Here is a 15,791-nt window from a genome sequence, read left to right on the forward strand (position 1 = left end):
AGGGAGGGGAAAAATGAGCTGATACCAAGGGCTCAAGTAGAAAGCGAATATTTTGAGAATGATGAGGGCAACAAATGTGCTTGACACAATAGATATATGTATGGATTGTGATAAGAGTTGTATGAGCCCCCAATAAAATGATTTTTTTTAATGTGCTCGGAAAACCTGGCTTATACTTGAGTATATATGGTAGGTTTTTTAGCAGCTGCCGTGAATGCTTGTGCAGTGAGCATTGGCATACATTACTATTAACAGTTTAATGTATTTGTTCATCAAAAATTTTTTTTTTTCTTAAGTCCTCAAAGACCATATTTTGTAATCGGTAAGCATTAAATAGTGATACTGAATTGTCGACTAGAATATTTGTTAGGTGGCAAATCGCCCTATGTTGAAATCATAGACTAGCTTGCCCCATGGAGTAAATAATACTAAGCAAAAACTGAAGCAGGGAAGAAATAGATTGAAGATTTACTACCTAAGGCCATGTTAGTCCTAGGTATTTTGACTCGGTTCCTAATGAATTACTTCCAGGGAGGAGCCCGAGCATTGAGCTGCTGACTGATGCAGGAGCAACAGCTGAGGGAGAAAGATGCTCCCTTAAGTTAAAATCTCAGAAAACCCGAGGGCCAATTGTTCCTCGCTCCCCTAGGGTCACTCTGAGTTGGAATCTACTTGATGTCAGTGAATTTGGTTTTTGTTAGTTTTTTTCCTAGAGTGCTAATAACAAGCTATATTCTGAGAAGCTTCGTGAACTGATTGGACCCAATGAAGGTAATTTAGGCTCCTGGAGTACTATTAAAAGTTCATAGGAATGAGAAGTGAGAGATAATGGAAATTTCCCGTTGTACAATGCAAGCCAGATGTAATTTAAAATTTTATAATCATCACAGTTAATTGTATATTAATTGTAATGTATCATTTAACTTAGAATATAAAAACACTTCATTTATCCATTTCAAAATCATTGGTATTTCTATTTTTCTCATGCTGAGTCTTTAAAGTCTGGTATATTTTACAGTATGCGTCAGTTCAGACAAGCCACATTTCAAGTGTCCAGTAGCTAGTGCCGATTACATTGTATATAATAACGTCAAAGTATGGGACCTAAAGTTGGGGAGGGAACTTCTAAAGTTTATGGAAGATGAATTAAGAGCTATCAGTAATAGAGATTTGTCATGAATTTTTTTTAAATCATTTTATTGAACCATGAACTTTTTGAAGTACCTTCATATATTAAAAGATTCAGTGTTTTAACAATACTTTTGGATAGAGATGTGTTTTTTTTTTTAAAAAACAACAAAATTGGCACATACTGAGAATTCTTTCATTACATGAGTCAGGATTTCTCATCTAGAGCGCTGTGGGCATTAAGTGGTACAGACTATTCATGTATTGCAATGCTTAGCATCTGTTGGCCCAGGACTTAACCCCAACCATTCTCCACTCTGAAAGTTCCTACCCCTCAGTGTTCCTAAAGGGGAGTGGTATCACACTGACTCTAGAGCTAAGAGAACTGAACCATTAATTAGAAAAAGATCACATAACTATTAAAGGCTGGGACAACAAGCAGTATGGTATTGAGCAGGGTCCTCAAACTTTTAAACAGGGGACCAGTTCACTGTCCCTCAGACCTGTTGGAGGGTTGGACAATAGTTAAAAAAACAACAACTATGAACAAATTCCTATGCACACTGCACATATCTTATTTTGATGTAAAAAAACAAACGGGCCAGATAAATGTCCTCAGTGGGCCGCAATTGAGGACCCCTGGTGTTGAGAGTTCTTGGGCCCTAAAGACCAGCCTTTTAATCACCTTACACAGTGCTTAAAAAATGGGTTTGCATAATTCATTGGGTAGTCCTCCCTTTAAGAGTTGTGGTGTGTGTGTGTATATGAAATCATCTCGTACTACTCATGAAGCAGAATTTTAAAAGCTTTTTGAATAGCTGTATTGAAGTATCATTTACATTCTATAAAATTCATTCACTGACTTTTGTACATTGAAAGTGTATGTATTTACAAATTTATGGTGGTGTGCAACCACCCCACAACCGGTTTGGGGACCAGTTCCTTGTTGTCAGGTGCTGCCCCGTCTATTGGGACTCGCACAAAAGAGTCGTGCACTGCCTGGTCCTGCGCCATCTCACAGTCATTGTTACTGTTTGAACCCATTGTTGCAGGCACTGTGAGGGTCTTCCTCTTTTTCATTGATTGTGTACCAAACGGGATGTCCTCCTCCAGGGACTGCTTCTGCCTGAAAACATGTCCAAAGTATGTGAGACAAATCTCACCATTTCAACTCTTCATTTTGTTTCTTTGTTCCTTTTTTACGTTTTTACATTTTATATAATTGGTATCAGGTAATACATAGACTTTTCCATATTGACTCTTTCACATGGCATAATAATTTTTGAGGTTTTTAAATGTTGCCTAAATCAATATTTTGTTTGTACTACTGAATAGTATTCCATTGTATGGACATATACCATCTTTTGTATAGACATTTTCCACTTAGCCATTTGACTGGTTTCTGTTTACAGTTGTACGTATAAACAGTTGTGTACAGGACTTCGTGTGGACATGTATCTTCATTTTTCTTGTAGATTTTCAGGATAAAAATGATCTCCTATAAGCATAAGATTTCTGTCCCTTTTTTGTCATTTTGGCTTTAAATGAGGGGTTGGATTTTTTTTTCTTTTTCCCTCCATTCCTTTGCATTTTTCTCCTTTTTATCTATCGATCTAATCTATCTATTAATTTATTTTCTCCATTCTTCTTGCCCAGGGAACACAATACTTGGGAACCCGAGAAAAACCTTGATTGCCCTGAACTAATATCTGAGTTTATGAAAAAGTATAAGAAGATGAAGGAGGGTGAAAATAACAAACCCAGGGAGAAGTCAGAAAGTAACAAGAGGAAATCCAATTTCTCAAACAATACTGATGAAATCAAATCAAAAAAAAAGAGAGAGGTAAGCTCCCTTTCCCTGGGGTTTTTTGTTTTTTTGTTTTTTTGCTTTGTTTTGTTTCCATGAACTACTCTGCAAAAGAAAAGCCTCATTCTGGTTATCTGGGTTCTGCAGGGAAAATTGTTGAACAAAGAATTTTCTGGGTAGCATCTTGATTGAACTACAATGCCCCCTTCTGGCCAAATCAGAAATGTAGTTTTTGACCGGTGAATTCTATTCAGATTAAATTAAATTTCAATAAAACACCAGACTGTTCTCTGCCTTCTTAAACGCAAGACTTTGTTATCGTACAGAGGGGGCTAGAAAGAAGTTTGAAATGTCGAACACTTTCTTTTTCTTTTGTTGAAAGATGGCAGTGTTCTTTTGGGGGGGAGGTAAAAATCCTATCGCGGTGATTTTAAAGTTCACAGGCATTTATAGCCTTTTTACCCTGTTTCTACATGATTCCAATAAGAAGCTTTTCCCTTTAGGTTTTTATTGTTCAGTTTGTGAAATGTGTTCATGAAATGTTGGCTTGATGATGTTGCTTTACTCTTGATCTTCCGCCCTCAGGTAGCTAGTGCTAGCGCCTCTTTGTGCTTGTGTGTGTCCACATGCATACATGGACACACAGCACCCAGCTTTCCATCCTTTCATTTATTTCAAGGTCATGGAACCTTTTGTGTAGGTTGTGAAGGGTGTAACATACCCTTCACGTTTAATAAAATGAACATGTAAGTCCACTTCTGAATTTAAAAAAAAAAATCTGCTAACATCATCGCTGCAAAGCACTGCTATTTGTTTGCATTCTGTTTGGATACCCTTCATTCTAGAGCAATAGTTTTCAACCCTGGCTGCACATCAGAATCGCCTGGAGACTTTAAATCAAGTGTCCACGATGCACCCCGAGACGAGTTATAATAACACAACCATTTCCTTTTGTAGTAAAGGGCAAGTGAGGCCTTTGTATTTATATTTCTAATTGGTCTAGCAAGGATTTTCTTGGATTGCTGGGATTATCTTTAAAAAGGCTTAAACAAACCAAAAAAAGGCTTAAACAAGTGGTTTCCTGGTTCCCTTTGGAACGAAACTGAAGGCCAGTTTTCTGAAAAGAATCGAGGCGAGAATAAGGTTGGAAACTGCAAGTGAAAGGGCAGTTTAGGTGTGTCCTTACTTGTCTCCCTGCTTGCCTTCTTCAAGCCTCGTGTCTGAGAGCGCCCTATGCCGGCCTGTTCTGAGTGTCAGGACATGCTGTACTCCTCCAAGAAGCAGAGACTTGATTCTTTTTTTCAGTTCTTTGATTAGTTCACTAGCTCAGGAACAAGACTTCTGGCTAGCCATTGGCGGCACAGTGTATATTTTCTAGGCTTTCTGTCTTTATAAGAAGGAGCAATCTAGTTCAAGTCATTGGCCAGAGACAGGAGTTCTGTCCTTAGACCAGGTTTCAGTGCTGCCGACCTTGAAACAACCCCCACACATCCCTTACATCGGAATGTTCATCTGGGGCCCTTGGCAGCATTCTCCACTGTCTGGCAGCAGGCAGGCAGGCAGCTGGGAAGATAAGGTGGTTGTATGTTTTAAAGGTACAGAAGGGGATTACGTTTTTTTCTGTATACCATTGTAGATGAAATTTGTATGTCGGCATTCTGCCTGATTTAACATTACTGCCTGTGTGATGATTTTAGCATTTTCCTTGCCTCGGCTCCTTTTCGGCAGCTTGAACATTTTTCTTTCGTTCTCCCTCCCTCCCCTCCCTATGTGGCAAACTGTTTTCAGCCGCCAGCTATGATTTACGACTTAGTCCATGTGCCAGCATTCCAGCTGCGAGCAGCTGTGTGCACATCTGGGAACCTCTTCCCTCTTGAGCGCCCCCAAAAGAGGCTGTGTTTTTTAGAGTCAGTATTCCACCCCCCACCCCCCCCTTGATCCATACGTGGAATTTCCTTCTCAATATGGGTTCTGGTATCTTTGGAGACCACCCGGCCCCTGAATGCTTTGTATCTCTGAGGAAAGCAAGGTGAATATTAGATCAAAGAGGTTTTATTATGAAGATCAGATTTGAGTAGGTTGCTTACTTTCTGTGTTGGCATGTTTTTTAACTATCTGATTTGTAAACTAGCCGTTTCGTTCTCGCCAGCGTCGATTATATTTAAACCAAGTTCTAGTAATCTTCTCAGGATTCATGAGCTTGCTTTTTTAATCTCTGCCCAGTTCTGCCTTCTGATGCTAAGAAGTCATCCACTTCAGAAGATACACACAAGCCAGACTTTTTTTTAAAAACCAAGTGCAGTGCATAGGAGTTGGTGTATCTACTATCTGAAATTTGTTGTTTTGTACTGTTTACTTTGAATCATCTGAACCTTTGTTCTTGCATAAGTACCAACGACTGTGTGACAAGATAAATTAAAAATACTGATCAGTGGCAAGGTAAACTGAAAGTCTAAGATATGAATTGAAATATTTGAATTTTATAAGATAAAAAAGGGTCTCAGGAACGTGGACTTGTTTATCTCGAATGCTAAAACTACTGGGTCAACCTAAAATTTGGAGACAATTCGAGCTGAGATTAAAGAAAGTTCTGGATGATGACTCAGTATCTTAAGTGATATGAGAAAGTTTTAGGGTTTGCAACTAATTTTTTGAAGGAATACTTGGAAGAGCAGCCATGTCTTTTTTTATTTTTATTTTTTATTTCTCACCATACTTCTTTTTAAAAAAACAAAACATTTTATTAGGGGCTCATACAACTGTTATCCCAATCCATACACACATCAATTGTGTAAAGCGCATTTGTACATCGTTTCTCAAAACATTTTCTCTCCACCCAAACCCCCGATATTAGGTCCTCATTTTTCCCCTACCTCCCTGCTCCCCCCTCCCTCAACAGCCCTTGATAGTTTATAAATGGGTATTTTGTCATATCTTGCCCTGTCCGACGTCTCCCTTCACCCACTTTTCAGTTGTCTGTCCCCCAGGGAGGAGGTCACACACAGTTCCATGTAATCGGTTCCCTCTTGAGCAGCCATATCTTGAAATATCTCTTGGCATCACATACTGGCTGCCCCGCTGTTGTATTTCTAAGTGTTTTTCTGAATTGATGACAAAAATGGTGTCAGGTGGCATTAACTTAGGTTGTGCTTTGTTGAACTGAGAAACGGAGGATTTTTACTCGCTCTCTCTCTGGTGCTCTCGCTCTCGCTCTCTCTCTGTGTTTCTACCAAGCCATAACATTTCTCCATCTTCTGTTTATAGCAGAGCAATGACATCGCCCGGGGCTTTGAGAGAGGACTGGAGCCAGAGAAGATCATTGGGGCAACAGATTCCTGTGGCGATTTAATGTTCCTAATGAAATGGTGAGAGATTCTGGGGCCTTACTTCACAGTGGTGTTTCTTTGCCAGGGACTTGAATCTGTATGGAAGAATGGGTGGCAAAATGGAATCTTCCCAAACTAAAAATTTCAGTATATAAGGATCCTTAGTCAATAACAGCCACCAATTTTAAATGAGAATTATGATTCAGAATGGATTTGAAGGATGAAACCAAATTATATTTTAGGAGCCTACTTACCAGGAAAAGTTAGAACCGAGGTAGGAAAGATATAAACATGACCTGACTGTTTGTTTCCAGAGTTCTGAATCATTTACTGTCAGACCATGAGCTTGTGGCCATGTGGCAGGGATGCATAGGCTTTTCTCACTGTTGCCAAAGGCTAGACCACTGAATACTGTTGGGAAGAGAACCATAATCTCAGTAAAAAGCACTATGGCCAGCACTGACCGGAGCATAGTTGTTTCATCCGGCAGCACGGACAGCTCTTAGAGGAAGTGGACTCCTTCCCTCAGTGTGGTTTTTAAAGACAGGATGATTTATGGTGTGGCCCTTGCTACCTCTCCGGTTTCCAAGTGTTCTGGGCTTTTGATTTAGTCTCTAACGAGAGGGCTCAGGCTGCAGTGCCACTAAGGAAGCTAATTACTTGAAAACTGGTATTGTCAAAAGGTTATGTTTCATCTGAGTGAAATGCTGCTGGTCATTTACCCTGTGGGCTGTATGAAAGATCACTGCACAGTCAGGAGTGAGGAGCTGTAGAGACCTGCTTTCCCTGTGTAAGTAAGCCATCTGTGGTACTTCGGGTTATATTCCCTCGTAACCAGCTTTGTCCACCACAACCAACTTAGAGTCGTTCCTCTGTGCTGCTGGTGCGTTTCCTCCTCTTTGCACTCATAACGTGGTGAGTTAAATATCTCTCTCTTCTATAGAAAAGGAGGGCGTTCTCTTTTGTCTGCAGTTAAGAATTTCAGTTAACTTTTAATTTTGAAACATAGTTAAGGAAATGTTGCTAGGTTTTTGCTGTTAGTGGAGTCTGAAGTTCTTGTGAATCCTCTTAAATTTGCCAGATAATTTCTTCATTTTAATGACTAGAATTTACGTTTTTCTTTACTCTTTTAATCCACAGTTCTGACCAGAGCAAGGGTCTAAAAGCCAGCCCACAAGGTGCCAAAGGTTAGGACCTCTTCACCTAGGTCAGGGGTCGGCAAACTTCCGAGAGCCAGTCCTGTCCTTCCGAACAGTTTAAAAACTATTCAAGAGCCATAGATATATTTTTACAAATATGGAGCACTTAAAGTAATATAAGTGAAAGTAGGGTAGCTCTATTTTTATTTCCAATTTTATGTCAGAGCCACACATGGATTGAGAGGCGGTTTGACAACCCCTGACCTAGATGATCCCCCAAATAGATTAATTAGCTTATACAGAAGTCGTGGGTGACTGTAGGTTTGATGGTGTGTTCACGCACATGCTCACAAGAGGAAAAGGGGAGCAGAAAGAATGCAGGTTTTTTGACTGAGCTTACCCTGCTTGGTTTTCTCACTTCTAACCGAAGCTTCCTGCTCCTGTCCGAAGTCGTCGTCAAATGATCACAGTGAATAATTGACATCTTTTTCTTAAATTTCTCCTTGACAATATTGACATGCTATGGGTCCTTTTCACCGTGAAACGAAACAAGAGGAAATTACTTACACTAACCCCGTGCAGTGGAATGACCCTGAACCTCTGTCTTCTTTCTCTGCAGGAAAGACACAGATGAAGCTGACCTGGTTCTTGCCAAAGAAGCTAATGTGAAATGCCCACAGATAGTGATAGCGTTTTATGAAGAGAGACTGACGTGGCACGCATACCCCGAGGATGCGGAAAACAAAGAGAAAGAAACCGCAAGGAGCTAAAGGAAGGGGGGTGGTCTCTGACATTTCTCTTTGTATATAATACACTCACCTCCCTGCCTCTTCTCCCTTCTCCCACCCCTCTTATCCTGAACACATCCATAAAAAATGTGCTTATCACTGTGCTCCACAGGAGAAATGTCGGTATTGGTTCTCTTGTAACATACCTGATAGTCTGTTTCATGATAAGTGTCTCTGTGAAGACCAGGCATTTGCATACTGTGTGTAATTCCCGATCTTTTCCTTGGCCCAGATCGCTTCCTTCTGCTCTCCTGTGACCTCAAGATAAGTTTTAACTTTTTTAATCACCTTAGAATTGGCCACTTTTAGATAGGGGGATTTTGTTACAAGGATGATGAGTTTCGGTTTCTTGCTTTGGATGTAGAACACGTTTATGACTGGCTGGCCTTTGTGTAGAGGTGGTGGGATGGAAAGGACGCTGCCCATCTTTTTAAAAAGCCAAAAGCAACTGCCTACCTTTAGGGGCTTTCCAGTCTCCTTCAACCCTACCCAGGAGAATCCAGGGTTCCTGACGTGGTCTTCTGGGCCGCCCTCTGTTGTTCATTCTCCCCTCACCTCCCAGACGTACCGCCCCTCGAGGACTGGGGGGATGTGCAGTAGACTTTGCTGAGGCACTGCTGTGCTTCTGCTTCTGCAAAGGTGATGTCAGTCTGCCATGAGATGGCAAGGTTATTAACGGAGTTCGCTGCGGTCGACAAGAAAGCTGGGGTAGGAGTCGGATGTACTTGTCTTTAGTATCACATATGTTGTAGATGTATGCTTTCCTTCCAGCCCTCGTTTTTGGAATATATATGTGTGTCTGTAGGTTGGAGTGACTGCCTGGTGCTTGCTGGTGCCAAGGTGCTAGGCACCCTCTAACTCTGCCAACTTTGTGGCCTCCCACAGCATTCCTTTTACCAAAGAGGCTTTAAACTGGACTCTTAGTCCTCAGTGGACCCGAAGTTGCCCCCTTGTGCCATTCTGTTTAATGGGGATTTCTTGGAGGAGGAGCCCTTGACCACACAGTATCAGTTTTCAATACTCATAGTGTTTGTCCCCCTCTTCGTTGACCCCTGTCTGTGCTACCCGGAGTCCCCATGGTGTGAATGGTCTTCCTTTCTTCGGTTGGACCTCACTCTTTATTTCACATGCACCGCCATGGAAGACAACCACCTCAGCACGTGACAGGCCCAACCGTCTTTCCCTTCTCCACAAAAGACTTCCTTTTTAAGATTTCTCTTGCCACTATAATGAAGTTATTTTCTGAGCAGACCCTTCTACTTGTGTTGCCCTCCTCCGCCATGAAACAGCCTCCTTTGCTGTACCTTTCTTGTAGGCGAAGAGGGCTAGCGCATCAGAACTATAAGTCAAGATGTAGTAGGATTTTGAGCATCTGTGTCCCAGCCCCAAGGCTGAGGAAATAAAAATGAATGCTTGCAATAGCCTTAACTCTAGAGTGCACCAGCCACTACGGCTGGTTTTGTTGTTGCATTTGATTTTTAAAACATAACTGGCCAGGAGCGTTCAACCATTTCCGGATTATTCAGAGTAATGAGGGGAATGGATGGATTGCTACAGTCCACAGATGAGCCAAATAATATGCAAATCATAATCCCATTCATAGCATTTGTTAACATTGTTTTCCTGCTCGGCTGCTGGTTGAATTCTGTATGCTGTATGAATTGTCAGAAATTGTACTGCACAGATCAGACAGCTGTTGCTGTGGCGATGGGACAGCCGGGATGGCAGGGCTTTGGGTTTGCGGTATCTCAGGAAGTCTTTTTATGGTGGTTTGACTGGGTGAGAGCTCCTAGCCCATGGGGTGGGGAGGTGGGGTTTCTCTTCGTCTTCCTTTTCTTCTTGAAAGGACTCAAGCCTAACTCAAGTGCTGGATAATTGACAGTTGTTAGAGTTGATCTGATAAGGCATCTTTTAAAAAAGGAGGGAAGCAGGCTCAGCATATGCGCAACCAAGGGTATCGATTAGGGTAGATGAGACAAAGACAAAAGTAGGCCAGAGCTCTGAGGAGGGGATCTGAGCTACTCGGTTTGCAGTTAGAGACAATGGCAGTCTATCCGTGGAGGCATTGTGTACCTCCCAGTAGCGGTGGCTTATGGGCTGCAATGACCGTATTTTTCACACCCAGCCCTGGCACGTACAGGAAAAACCGCAATCTTGGGGCCCGAGATCAGTCCAGGGAAGTCTGGGGCATATGGACTGCCATGGCTCTGGGTAATACAGAACCCGGTTTTCTTTAGCAAAATCATGCTGTGTCATCATCTACTCATCACCCACTGCTCTGACACCTTCCTCTTAACTCCGTCTTCTTCCTGCCCTTGGCTTGTTGAATCATGGCCTTGTACTGAGTGTCTCCAAGCAACTTTGGTTCTCTCCATGTCTTCTCCCAACCGGCCCTGTGGGACTGCAGAGCCAGAGGCCACTGCTGACGGCAGCCCTCAGCAGATGGATGTGTGCCCGTGCCTCTGGCATTTGTTCCTGTGCTGCTCCTTCAGCACGCAGAAGTCTAGATGAGCCTTCGCCTCTTAGCCGGGTCCACTTTCTGGACCTCTTGCATCGCTTGGGCAGACAGCTTGCTGCCTTTAATGCTGTGTGGGAGCCGCTCTTATACCCAAGCCAAGTGTAGGACCTTGGGTAAAAAGGTGTGGGGGGGTTTCTGTCTGTTCGTTTTGTTGGCTTGACCCAACTCCCCTAAGTACATTAAGGACCTGGTGTTGGCCTGAGAAGTGGTTGCTCCTCTGCCTGGTAGGGTTGGAAGTTGAGTGCCTACAATGCCACTTTGCCATGGCAGGAGGACTCGAGGAGGGATTAGATGATGGGATTGTAAATGGAGAAAATGTTTTCCTGAAATCAGCTCGAGAGGAAAGTTCACAATTACGCCCTCATCCCTTTGGTTTGGATCTGTTAGAGGAGAAATTAGAGTGATAATTTATTATCTGACCTGCTGGCATACCTGTGGCAATGCAAAGAAAGGAAGGGTTCATCCTCAGTGTATTCCATTTCCTGAGACCCTAACCCACTAATCATAAAAATTGTATTTATAAAAATAGATAGGTTGCCAGTTTTCATACCCAACCCCCCGGGCTTATGTTTTCATTTAGGCATGTTCTGCACCTCTACCCCCCTATAGTGGAAGAGCTGCACGGAACTGGCCAAGGTGTGCTATATTAGTTTATATCAGCGTTCATTTCTTCAATCAAGTATATTTTGGCTCCAGTGGAGTGCCAAAGTCTAAAAAGACACATCACCCCTTCCCTTTCCCAAGAACGGTTTGCTAGCTGGGGATGAGCCGACTGAGAGCAGTTCAGTCTGATGGGTGCTGCACATGGGCCCCCTCTGATGCGAGAGAGCAGAGACAACTAACGCCTGATGCCACCAGAGAGGCTTGTTACTGGTTCATTGGGGGGAAGGAAGGCTTGTGACCTTCGATGAACTAACTGGTCAGAGACCAGAGCAAGGGTTTATTTATTATGTTCCAGGAAATTAAGATAAAGGGCTAGTTTGAAATGCTCTTATTACTGATACAAGAACAAAGGGGGTCAGGGGGGCTGTGAGAACTTCTGATTGCTGCGCTTGTCTTAGATGCCTTGCCAAAGTAGCTAATGATACGGTTAATGCTTGTGGAGAGTGTTCGTTTTGCAGATCCAGTGGAGTACATTATTGTGGGTTCTGTATTGGTTGCTTTTTATTAGACTTCTCATCTGTTTTTGGAGAAATTAACACGAGGCCGGCTTTAAGTCCAAAAACAGGGACATACTTTTCAATGGCAAAATTGATTAAAACGGTCATTTGGGCACATCCCTTAACTTAAAGCTGAAGGTTTTTCCTGCTCAGATGTCCTAAGAGGAAAGTCCGTGGTGCTGACACGGGGGACCACAGGAGAGCCATCTCTGCCTGAATGAATAGAACACTAAGTTTGGAGATCAGAGCCTCAGATGAGCGCTTCTGGAAAGTATTAAGCTTCTTCGGACAGCTTCATGAAAAAGGCAAAACATTTCTAGTTTCTCTTTGTGCTGTTTCTTGAATTTTATTCTACCTCATCTTGTCTGTTTAGGTTGCTCCAACTTCTGTCTTTGTCATTTTAACATCATGCTTGACTTTGGGGGGTTGCTAAGAGGGCATGTTCCCCATCTGTGGCAGCATGTTCTCTTGCGTTGATCCTCCTTCCACCTAACACCATCTCACATTGCTCCTCTGTCAGAAATGCTTCGGGCCATTAGAAATGCAGGTGTGTGGGAAGAAAGTGCTCCTCCAACGCTTCCTGTCTTGGAGGTCAGTCTGAGAAGGGGTTAAAACAAGGTGGTGAGGGCGGAGATGATCGGCATCAAAGGAACCTGCACTGGAGGCAGCCTACAAGGGAAGAGCCATTAATTAAGACAATTTCAAAGTCAACTGATTGTGATCATTAATGTCACAATAGATCAAAACCTAATTATCACAGCCTAGGTAAGAGCCATCAGTATTAATCGGAAAATCTAATAGGAAACTATTATCAAGAAATTAGGCCAGATTGAATCCAATGAACTTTTTATCTTGTCATTCTCTTTTTGTGTGATGTCCCCTGGGATTGGTGGGCGTGACCTAAGCATTGATTCAGCCCAAGTGGCCTATTTATCACACTTTTTAAGGATTTTTGCCTACTCCAAACAGACTGCACCTGAACTGTCGTTGTCATGTTAGCCATCCGTCTTGAACTTTCTTAACCACCTGGGCTTGGTCAGTGTGATGAGCAAAGGAAATATATATTGGGGTCTTGGGCTATGTGGTCTTGCTGCGGCTGGAGCACCCGGGGTGCTGCTGTGTGTGTGCATGCATTGCTGAGCTTTGGCTTGTGTGGACACGGCAGGCAGGAGGAGGAGCTTCTTGCCTTCCTGGTGAAGACTCGGGAAGCTGTCAGTGTCACAAAGCTCAAGTCAGTGTGTTACAGTTAGGGCTTGATTCTAAACTGTGTCTGGGGACGGCTGAGTTCCCCTTCCACCATGGTTTCAGGATAAGGGACGTAATAATTCCTACCAAGAGAAATCCACAGCAGGGAGACCCGAGTTACTACTTCTTGTGTTTAAAAAAAAAGAAATCTCTGGCAGGGGGAAAGATAATCACAAATCTAATTGTAGAGAGAGATTGATTCCCTCCCTCATCAGAAAGCAGAGGTCACCATTTATAGCCTTTATTTTTAGCTGACACTCTTGAACCTGGAGTTGAGGCAGAAAGGGGAGCAATGCTTCTTGAAGGGTGTTAGGGGATGGATAGGAAGCAGCGGAAGGGTGTTTGCAGATGGAGTGTGAAGCCCCTCGCTTACCCTGCAGAGAACGCTGCTGCAGCAGCAGCGGCCACTGCTGCCCTTTCCCACCACGCCTCCCCCGCACCGCCACCCAGGTCATGGTTCTTTTTGGAGTCCAGCTTGAGGGGGTCTTGCTTCATTTTAGATTGTAGGATTTGAGTTATTCAGTACAGAACCTTTTCTTGAAATGACAGCCCTTCACCTCTTAGGAGAGGTTTCAAAGAATATCTAGTATATGACTTTTTGAAATAAAAGGGGAGGTCCCATTAAGAGTGAAGGTAAGATATTTCTTTGCAAAAGAATTCACATCATGGTTCCTGTGATTAGATAATGTTTTTTATGCTTAAAATGTAATGTTCTTTTTTTTAATCCTTTAACATAAGACTTTCAGAAGCATTTTGTTTCTCCAAGGTTGTTCTCTTTGTACTAGTTGGGTAATAAGCCCTCGGTTAATATTTGTGTGTGGATTGAGTTCACAGAGTGAGATGTATTGACCAACTCGATTCCTCTGCCCTCCTGGGCCCTCTGAGGAGGAAAATGCTCTAGAAAGTGGAACGAGAATTGAGCGGATGCTGATCGGGTCTGCCAACCTCCTCAACTGATTCTTAATGATTGACCTTGGGCAAGTCACTCCTTTCGATGCCTCAGTTCCCCATCTGTCAAATGGGGGTGATAATACTGACCTACCTCACAGGGGTGTTGTGAGGCATTGCAAATCAAAGCTGACGAAGTACTTCAGGGTCCTCAGCGGAGGAGGCCTGAGCCGAAGTCTAAGCCTCTCTCTCACCCAGGCTTCCGTCTCCACCGAGTGCGCCTGCACCCACTCGGTGATCTTGGCAAGTTCTCTGCCCCCACCCCTCATCAAAGCTGCTAGTCCATACGTTGACAGTGTTTTCATGAATGTTGGAGTCTTCATAGCCCAGGCTTACTTGGGAAGTTCTTTTGGGGGGGAGGCACTCCCGTGTTTCCATGTCATGCATCCCATCCACAGAGAGGGGCCGGTTCAGACCCCAGCACATCCGATGAGGGAAATGTGGGACAGATGGACTACTGGTTTCTCCTCTGCAGGTTAGGCATTGAGGTGCCACTCTCGGGCCTCAAGCAGACACAGGCGATCTCGGGGAGAGCGGTTCCCACTGGTTTTGATTTGCATCGTGTGGTCACTCCGTGAACTGATGGCAGGAGAACTGGGGTCACTGTACACCTCTCTGTGGTATCTGTACCGAGCCGCTGCCACCTCATAGGAAACCAGCTACTTTTGTGAACGTAACCACCAAACACACACATCCTCCAAAAAGAGCCACCTGAAAGTTGGGTTGCGTTTTTGTTTTTTCTTTCCCCCTAGAAATAAAAGTTAGCACACCGCTTTGGGCATTGGTGACCTTAAGAAATCCCCCAGTCCATTGTATTCAGCATCTGCCATCTCTCTCGATGTCTGAACCTGACCGTTTCTCCCTCTGGTTTCAGAAAACTTTGGACACAATTTCTCTTACTTGTCCAGGTGTGGGCTGAAGAACCTTACTCTTTGGATTGCAGTTCAGAGCCACAGCCAGCTCCTCTTCGCTGTAGGGCTCTTTCTCCTCTTTGGCCCTGGACTTACAGCCCATGGAAAAAGCACAAGGCCCTGCTTGGTCCTTTGCTGCTGTCACATTCCGGTTCTCTCGTTTGTGGACTGCACTCCCGCACCGGCTGTTCTGGACAGGAGGGAGGGCACAGCCCTGCCACTTCCCGCAGGAGGGGCTCGAGCCCCGTGGGGTTGTGCTCTCCCTCCCTCCCATCCAGAGGAGCAAATCATCCTTTGTAGTCACATTTCTAAATGGGAAAACAGGTTCTCTGTGGACTTTTGGTTCGTGGGGGAGCTTAGGTTGTGTCTCTTGGTTTTATTTCAGCCAAACATGTCTGCTTTTGATTTTTTTTAAAGGATAAGTGATATATATATATATATTTGTTCACCTTTTAAATGTTTGAAAGTAGGCATTTATGTATTTCCACAACTGACATCCAATGCAAACCCCAATCTCTACCCCTCCTTCACCTGCCTCTTCCCTCTTTTCATACTCTGTATCAGTTCTAATAAATGGTTGCTTTTCAAATATGGTTCTTGAGTGATAGTTTGAAGATACGTGCTTCACGCCCCTGCTCTCATTTGGGGCCCATAGGTGTTATTCCGTTTCTGGAAGGATTGTCAGCCTTTTATTGCTGCAAATAGCCACAGGGTGGCGCAAGACTCCAGGAGTAAGAAGGACCACATATGTCTCCTTTCACACTCCATGGCCACAAACCAGTTTTGATGGCAGGCCTGCCTGGGTTTCGTGCTCTGCTCCA

At 43.6% G+C, this 15,791-nt stretch overlaps 1 protein-coding gene across 4 annotated transcripts in view; it reads left to right on the forward strand.

Moving 5' to 3' along the window:
* CBX5 (chromobox 5) overlaps positions 1-15,563 on the forward strand; it is a 37,935-nt gene extending 22,372 nt beyond the window's left edge. For 3 of the 4 annotated variants that reach the window (XM_004716888.2, XM_004716889.2, XM_004716890.3), the window contains exons 3-5: positions 2,785-2,971; positions 6,200-6,300; positions 8,020-15,563. In XM_004716888.2, the coding sequence (XP_004716945.1) occupies positions 2,785-2,971; positions 6,200-6,300; positions 8,020-8,170 (439 nt within the window). In that variant the 3' untranslated portion in view covers positions 8,171-15,563. The remainder of the gene's footprint in view (positions 1-2,784; positions 2,972-6,199; positions 6,301-8,019) is intronic. The other variant, XM_045296327.1, reaches the window with a different exon arrangement.
* The last annotated feature ends 228 nt before the right edge of the window (positions 15,564-15,791 follow it).

Source organism: Echinops telfairi, unplaced genomic scaffold (assembly GCF_000313985.2).
Source record: "Echinops telfairi isolate 266 unplaced genomic scaffold, ASM31398v2 ScPeMD7_7404;HRSCAF=8442, whole genome shotgun sequence".
Taxonomy (NCBI): Eukaryota; Metazoa; Chordata; class Mammalia; order Afrosoricida; family Tenrecidae; genus Echinops; species Echinops telfairi.